Here is an 8,802-nt window from a genome sequence, read left to right as displayed (position 1 = left end):
GTCCAGAGTTCAAATCCCAGCAACCACATGGTGGCTCACAACCATCCACAACAAGATCTGGCGTCCTCTTCTGGAGTGTCTGAAGACAGCTACAGTGTACTTACATATAATAAATAAATAAATCTTTAAAAAAAAAAAATAAAAATAAAAAAAAATAAAAAGGAGCTTTATAACAAGATTAACTCTGAAACACTTAAGTGAGCCCCTAATGCCACAAAAAAATTTCCTTCAACAAGAGACAAAGGGGCTAAGGCTAGCTCCTCACCACATTCTGGCTCAAGCCAGGTGATACCACAACACACTACTCTTGCTTTAAGCCATCAAGAACCAGGTAGTTTGTTCCAACAGCCAAAGGAAAACTGTTACAAAGCACACCAAGGTAGAAATTTGTCATCAGACTAGAAGAACACAAAACCCCACCACAATCAAGACTGTTCTTATAGAATTAATATATTGAAAACATCTTCAAGGTTATTTCCCCTGTGATTAGAGGTGCGAGTTCAATTCCCAGCAACCACACGGTGGCTCACAACCATCTGTAATGGGATCCAATGCTCTAGTCTAGTATGTATGAAGAGAGCGACAGTGTACTCACATACATAAGTAAATAAATCTTTTTAAAAAGATCTCATCCTCTCTACTGCAAAATGTCGCTCAGGGCCTACGGAGATGGTTCAGTTAAAAGAGCATATTGTTCTTACGGAGGACCCGAGTTTAGTTAGCAGCACCCACATTGGGTAGCTCACTGTAACTCCAGCTCCAGGAGACCCAATGCTCTCTAGAGACACCCTCAGATGCAGCATAAATTTATACAAATATGAGCAAAAATAAAAACCAAAGGAAGAAACTGAGTTGGGCACACTAGCCTATGGCTGTAACCCCAACTACTTGGGAGACTGAGGTAGGGAGCCAAAAACTGAGTAGCACATCATGAGTCAAGCACAACCCTGTCTCCATGCACAATGCTACCACTGTCTTTCTCAATGTATTAATGAGAACAAGGCCAGAAGAACTAGGCAAGATTAAGCCAAGGTTGGACTGGAAAACTGTACACTCTTAGCACCACACAAAAAAGTAATAAAGTCTCAATGCAAACACATCTTTGGATATATTTGTCCCATATGTGAAGATCATAGAAAAGAAAGGGAATGGAGCTGAGTCCAGTGCGGGAAGAGATGACTACAAATGTAATCACCTAAAACAACCACAATCTGGTAAGAACTACAAAGATGTGAGGAAATTTAAAGATTCACTGAGACTTTAATCAGGAAAAATAAAAATGAAAAACATAAAAAGGATTGTTGTGTGGAGAGGAAAGCTCTCCAGCTATTTACTTCTATTCACTGAACATTTTTTGTTTGTTTTTTGAGACAGGGTTTCTCTGTGTAGCCCTGGCAGTCCTGGAACTCACTCTGTAGACCAGGCTGGCCTCGAACTCAGAAATTCACCCACCTCTGCCTCCCGAGTGCTGGGATTAAAGGCGTGCGCCACATTTTTAAGAACCAAATAACTTTGAACTTTCTAAGACCCTGAGTGAGGATGCTTCTGCTTCTCTCTGGAAGGGGAAGGGTTTCCTGTGTCCTCTCTAGCCCCAGACTATACTAGCTCCCTGGCTGAAGGGTCAAGGACCCTTTGTTCTCAGTGTGTGGGGGCTTGATATAACTATATACTCTACATAAAGCAATGTAGGCATTGCCTTGAAAATAAAAATACTCTTCAGAGATCACTGAGTCATTCAGACACATCTTGTCCTATAAATCAGATGAAATGATTCATTCTGCAGACCTGGATCCATTCATTTCCACAAACACAACCAAAGTCTGCTGGGAGCCTTCAGGCACTGTTCATGGTGCTGGAATAGCTGTTGTGGTCATGGAACACTAGAGGGCCCACACGAGCTTCCACCTTCAGAAAAGAAGCAGGGTCACCACAACTCCAAAGGTTGAAAATATAGCTCAGTGGTTAAAAGCACTTGCTGCTCTTTCAGAGAACCAGAGTTCAGTTCCTAGCACCCACATCAGCCACTCACAATCTCCTGTTAATTTGTTAATTCCAGCTTCAGAGGATCCAATACCTTCTTTTGGACTTCATGAACACCTGCATTCACATACACACAGACACACATAAAGTTTTAAAATGTTGATTAGGAAAGATGCTAGCCTGGTGCTCCTTTAAGGAGGAATACAGAATGCAGGTGACCTACCACCTATCCCAGGTGCTCTAGTCCTCACACTAGCATGTGTGTCTGAGGACTCATGGCTCAGCTATCCCATTATGCGGATATTAGCCCCACAAACAAGAAGACTCAGGAGTGAATTTCGCTGCTCAAATAAATTTTGATCACAGGTGGCAATGCTGAGTCTCAAACTCTTGTTGAAATTCAGTCCAGGCTGAGCCACCAGCAAAAGACTCAAAGTGCCCTACTACACACAAATGAAGACACAGTGCAGTGATGGAACTAGCAAGGAGAAGCCATATGGGGCTTAAATACCAAGATTTTTGGACCACTGATGCTAATATATCAATCTGAAAAACCACCTGGACCGTAAAATCTCTTATGACACTACAAAAGACATTAAACTGTATGAAGCCTGAAGATGAGCTGAGTAAACTTAAAGGATATGTTAAGTATGATTGAAGTGGGAAGATACAGGAAGATAAAGTAGAATTTAGGACTAGAATTAACTTTGGAGAGAATGTCTACCTGGCCCCATCAATGCCTTAAACACAGTGACAGAGACTGCAACACAGTACCGCCTCTTACGCCAACAGTCCTCTGACCAGCCACTGAATTATATTTATAAGCAGCATTACAGTTGTATACACAACCCTAGAGTTCAAAGGTGTCTGAGCTTTTGCCATTCCCACACCAGCTAGCCTCAACTCGGGGCCTGAGGCCAGAGGCAGCAGATGCTAACTGGTTTAGCTGTCCCTGAGCACCATAGGAAGAAAATGTCAAAATAAAATGTCACTTAGAGGCTTACTGAGTGTAGGTGCTATTTTTCCTCCTGTGTGAAACTATTTAAGACAACAAAGACTGATTGCAAATGGTTTTAGGCACATGAGAATTCAATTACTCTAACTTTCTGGCTTTAACAATGCAATTGGGAAATCTCTCTCAAAATTTTTTTTAAAAAGATAAAAAAATCACTAGAAATTAACACAGACTTATAAAAATAGGCTAGGGTGATTACTGTATAGAGTCTCTATAATAAAACCCTACAATGCAGACTGGAGAAATGGCTCAGTGGTTGATAGCACTGGCAGCTCTTCCAGAGGTCCTGAGTTCAAATCCCAGCAACTACATGGTGGCTCACAGCCATCTGTAATGGGATCCAGTGCCCTCTTCTGGTATGTCTGAAGACAGCGACAATGTTCTCTATAAATAAAATAAATCTTAAAAAAAAACAACAACCCTACAATGCATTTAAAATAATATGTAGCCGGGCGTGGTGGCGCACGCCTTTAATCCCAGCACTCGGGAGGCAGAGGCAGGTGGATTTCTGAGTTCGAGGCCAGCCTGGTCTACAAAGTGAGTGCCAGGACAGCCAGGGCTACACAGAGAAACCCTGTCTCGAAAAACCAAAAAAAAAAAAAAAAAAAAATGCATATAATTAAAAATTGGGGATTACAACAAGTTATATTTGTAACTGTAAACTGTTTGTTTTGGCTTCTTTTCTGGGGGAGAGGGGTTGGAGACAGTGTTTCTCTGTGTAGACCTGGCTGTCCTGGAATTTGCTCTGTAGACCAGGCCAGCCTCAAATTCAAGAGATCTGCCTCTCAAGTGCTAGAATTAAAGGCATGTGCCACCACTACCAGACTTTGTTTTGGCTTTTTGAAACAGGGTCTTACCATGTAGTCTAGACTGACTTCCAACTTGAGAGCCTCATATCTCTAGAAGGCTAGGACTGTAAGTACAAGCCAGCCACTATACTCAAACACTTTGAAAAGTGTCTAGGAAAAAGTGGATTTCAGATCATACTGATGAACAAAAAATAATTTAGATATTGATCAGACACCTTTCCTCTCACTGATACTTCTAATCTTTAGGAAGCATCCAATTACTTGGGGGGGGGGGNGGTGAAGATTACAATGAGACCTACTATTAAAAAAAACCTGTCTTTAACAATTTCCTATTAGAGTAGAAGGAAGAATGCAGATATGGAAAATGGATTTTAAAAGACATCCCCGTCCCCCAGTTAAAACTCCTGACCTGCTCAATAAGAACCCTTATCTGTACAATAAGCTGATGGAATTCGGCCATTTAACTTCGAAGTTTGGGAGCTAGAGAGATAACTCAATGGTTATAAGTACTTGTTACTCTTGCAAAAGACCCAAATTCAGTTCTCAGAACCAACACAGTGGCTCCTAATCATTGGTAACTCAGGTTCTAAGGGACTGGATGTCCTCTTTGATCTCTAGGGGCACCAGATGCACATATCCAGGCACAACAACTCATAAACATAACTTCTAATATATATTTAAAAATCAGCAGGGATTTTAATTCACACTTCAAGATATGAGCCTTTTTTTAATGACTTTACTATTTTTAATTATGTGTACGTGTGTGGTTATGTGCGCATGAGTATAGGTGCTCTTAGAGGCCAGAAGTGTCAGATTCCCTGGGACTGAAGTTACAGGTATTTGTGAGCCACCTGATGGGGGTACTAGGGACTGAACTCAGGAACTCTGGAGGAGCAGAGCTCACTGACTGAGCTGTCTCTGCAGCCCGGTGTTTTAAGATTTCAAAACTGACAACTTATCCAAGAAAGAAGCTGCTTTGCAAATTGCTGCACTGAAGCCCATCAGTCAGTCTTACATGCCAGTAAAACAATGTTTTATCCACTCCAAAACCAAAGTAATTAAAGCCAGAGAAAGCAAAGGTTACATCTATAGAGAAAGCTGGTGTGTGGGCCAAGAACTAGCTTTACCTGAGATACAACTCCCCTGTCTCTACAGTTACTCAACTTATGCTAGGCAACCAATAATGTGACCCCACAGAGGGATCGCGTGTAGTCCCTTGTTTTTATAAGTAAAGAATGCTCCAGAGTTAACAAAGTCCCAGACCTTTTGACCAGAGAAAAGGATTTTGGTGAATGGAGAGAAGGTAAAGTTCACATGTGACAAACAAAATAATGGATGGAATCAAAGTGATTTCTCTGAGAGCATCTGTTCTGCAAGCCACTGGAAAAGCACTCCTGAAGACCGGGAGCTTCTCAAGACACTATCCATAAATCTGTTGTACAACCAGACACCTAGCTGGGCATTATAAACCTGTAAGCTGACAACTATGTAGGAGATTACATATGAGGTAAGAGCCACTGATGACCAAAGGGAAACTTAAAAAGACTGCCCTACCCGCCTATAAAACACCTGCTGGACTGCAAAAACACCCCAGAACACACCCCTCTCATCTGCATACATTTCTGCAACCCTGCCTTCCTAGGCATGGTCCACTGGTAACTTCTACAAGTACAGAGAGCCCAGTGTCACCACAGTGGGTGAAAATACATTCAAAAGAGCACTTGGGAGAGGAAGGAAAGTTCTTGGAAATGATTTTTAAAGAGTTGGGTTTCAATCACAGAGAAAGGATAGAGGCCTATTCTCCTCTTTTATAACAATTTTAAAAAACACTTTCAGTGGCACTGAGTAGATACAATCTGAAAAGCCTCAAAGAGGCTTGACAAAGAAATGAAGAAATGAACAAATTATCTCTTTCATGCTGTGACTACTGAGCACCTTGCAGAGGTGGACCAGCTAAATCTATGATTCAACTATGATTCAACAGGCTCACGAGAAAACCAACGTATGTGCAATGGCAAAGCCAATCTCACCAAGCCATGCAAAGACTTTCAGGGAACAGAGGAACCCTGGTTTCTGTGCAGGCCAACCAGGATGCTTCTTCCTAAGCCCATGCCAGCAGCAGGCTATTCTCCCTTGCGACTTTTCTAAGGATGGATGTATGTTGGGACAGGAGAACGGGAAAGCCAGAGACCGGATGGCCAAAAGGCAGCAGGGATGGGAAACTAGCATAAGTGAGCTTGGAAGAGGGAGAAGAGTGTCCGATGTCAGAGGATATAGACTCAGAGACTGCTGTTTCCCCGTGTATGACACCAAGACACTTATTTGCACACTTTAACCCGCGTCTACACTGTAAACGTGTGTCTTTGGCAATTTACTCTTAAGGCATGGACTTCACGCAAAAGTCGTCTGTGATCATTTCAGGCAAAAAGAAAAAAAATAACTTCTTCATCGCCTCTGAAAGGGTTTATGTTTTGTCTACTAATTACCAAAACTGGCTGGCGTTTCTGTCAAAATAAATAAATAAGAACGGGGAACAGTTACAAGGAGAAGCGAGTTCCTCTAAGGAATCCATCCACTCGGCAGTCTCCCAACCCCTCCGGCCTCTGTGTCAGACAGTTTTAAGTCTAGAAAGCAGGTTTAAAAAACAAACAAATCAAGTCAAGCAGTTCATCTTGTCTGCTCCTCTGAGAGGACTGTCTCAGAGTGAGCGCCATCAGAAAGTTCAAGATGAACTTCACGTCTCCTCCTCTCCTTGCACTCTGGCCGAACGAACGGATGACAGATCGAGTGACGCCAGTGCCACTGCGCGGGGCCCGAGCGAGCCCCCCCCCCCCCCCCCCCCCGACAGGCTGAGCCTGGAGCAACAGGAAACGAGGCTCGGGCCAAAACAAAAACAACCGAAAGTTCGGCGAGCCGGCGCGAGCAGATTGGGCGAGACGCTTGCCGGCCGCCCATTGGAGAAGAGGAAAAACACAGTCCCCCAATCCCGAGCGGCCGAGCAGCTCCCCTCGTGCGGCCGCGACCCGGCCCTCGCCGACCGCTACCGCTCCCTTCCGGCCGCCGCCACCACTGCAGGCCGGGCTCACTGGCCCTGCCGCCCCGGCCCCGCAGCCCCGCCCCGCGGCCCGGTTCCCGCACGCACGCACGCACGCACGTCCTCCGCGGCTCACCGCCAGCACTGCCGGTCTTCCAGCACCGGGCCCGTCCAAGAGCTCCGCCACCGAGCTCCCGAAGCGCCCGGCTACACTTTTTGGTCCCTCCAGAAAAATTAATCACCAAAAAATATTCCCTCAGAAAAAAAAATTGGAGAGTAAAATCCAATATGGCGGCACGGACGTAGCACCGCCCGCTGCCTCCGCTGACGGAAGGGGGGGAATAAAGGAGTCCGCGTCCGCCGAGGGGCCCCCCCAACCCTGCCGCCACGGCCACCACCGCGGCCCGCGCCCAGCCCCTGTCCCCGAGCCCTGGCTCGCAGCGCCGGGCCACCCCCGCCTCACAGTCCTCGGGCCTCACCTCCACCTCGCGCGCAGTCGCGGGATCTGAGAGGCATCCGCCGGCTTCGGGGCTTCGCGTCCTGCGTTCTCGCGCAGCGCCGGGTGCCGCCTCCGGTCCCCGGGCGTCCTCACCTCATAGCCCCGGAGCCTCGCTGCCGCGCCGCAAACGCGTCGCCGCCCCCGGTGAGCCACCCGGACACCGCCCGGGCTCGGTGGAAGGACACGAAAAGGAGTCCACGACTGACGGCGGAGGGACACCACGCCGACACCGAGCGTGCGCGCACCTTTGCTCCGCGCTAGTGGCCGCGAAGGCTTCGACGGAGTTCTGAGGGAAGAGGCTGAGAGACACCAGAGAGAATGAAGTTCCCCGCCGCGGCACCCGACGGCGGAGGCACAAGAGCAAATCTTACCCCCCCCCCCCCCAAAAGAAACCACGTCGTTGCCGTCGCGAGCCTCGAGGCGGAGGGATCGCAGCGAGAGTTGTTCGAAGATCCCTCCGCCCGGCTGCCCTTTAAATCTCGGTGGAGGCGGCGTCGCCGCGCGCCCGGCGGGCGCCACCTAGTTCCCCGGCCGCTTGCTGCCCCGCGGGGTTGGCCCCCGCCCCCGTCTCGTGCGCACCTGCACCTACCAGGGACAGCTCCCGAGCTGCGACTTCAGGGGGCAACTGCGAGGCGCACGGCGCTCCGGGCCCGCTGTTCCTCCGGGGTGCACTGAGGGGAGGCGGCCGGGAATGGCGAGTTTCTTTGTTGTGGGGATGGGTGTCGTTGGAAGCAGAAACACCCTTCAAGACCATGTGGGCCACCGGAGCGGTACCACGCGGGAGGCGGGGAGGGAGCGTGCTTTGGGTCCCCTGTGCTGACACCGGCCGCTCCTTGAGCACCTACTGAGTAACAACCTTTCCACGACGCAGCCACTTCTCGCCCTCTTCGGGCTCAACCGGCGCAAGAAAGGCGGTTTGGTCCTCCGGGAGCTTGGGGCGGAAGATCCGGAGTGGCTTGCACCTACGCCTGGGGTATGGTGAAGCCCCACCCCTTGGATCTTGCAGTTGGATAAGGGGTGCCACACAACAATAACGAGGGTCACATCCTTGTCCCTAACCAGGCGTCGTTCCCAGCGATCTGGTGTGCCGCTTTATTTGTCCCTCAGGGTAATCCCCAGAGGTCGAGAGCATTGTGGGTTCCAGTTTACACATAGGGAAATTGAGGCATGGACTGGTTGGGTGACTTTTCAACTACTCAGGGCTGGAGCCAGAGCCTCTTATACACTACTCTATGGAAAACGCAGGCTTTAAAGTGAAGCAGGTGGTTGGGACCTGAAGGAGATGTTTGGAGTTGTCACGTATAGAAGCAAGCACCTGAGTGAGGTGGAGGGTTTTATGGAAAGGTACGAAAATGTCCAGGCAATGGGAAGAAAGAATGCAACTCCAGCGACACATGAGACAGGGAGAACAGCTGAGGCCATTGCAGGAGGGCCCCAGCCTGCCTCAGTTCCCTGCAAACACCAC

General features: G+C 48.0%; 1 protein-coding gene across 4 annotated transcripts in view; it reads right to left on the bottom strand.

Moving 5' to 3' along the window:
- Positions 1-8,269, bottom strand: part of Kmt5b (lysine methyltransferase 5B) — a 47,832-nt gene extending 39,563 nt beyond the window's left edge. The window contains exons 1-2 of one of the 4 annotated variants that reach the window (XM_029472518.1): positions 7,927-8,269; positions 7,318-7,636 (exon numbers count right to left, since the gene is read on the bottom strand). Coding sequence is in view for 1 of the 4 variants with exons in the window: in XM_029472519.1 (XP_029328379.1) it covers positions 7,318-7,354 (37 nt within the window). In the remaining 3 variants the exon portion in view is untranslated. Of the gene's footprint in view, positions 1-6,974; positions 7,132-7,317; positions 7,710-7,926 lie in introns of those variants that run through there. The other 3 variants (XM_021151711.2, XM_029472519.1, XM_029472517.1) reach the window with 3 other exon arrangements.
- Positions 8,270-8,802: the final 533 nt, after the last annotated feature.

Source organism: Mus caroli, chromosome 19 (assembly GCF_900094665.2).
Source record: "Mus caroli chromosome 19, CAROLI_EIJ_v1.1, whole genome shotgun sequence".
NCBI lineage: Eukaryota > Metazoa > Chordata > Mammalia > Rodentia > Muridae > Mus > Mus caroli.
The sequence above is the reverse complement of the archived record's forward strand: the minus strand, read 5'-3'. Positions and strand labels throughout refer to the sequence as shown.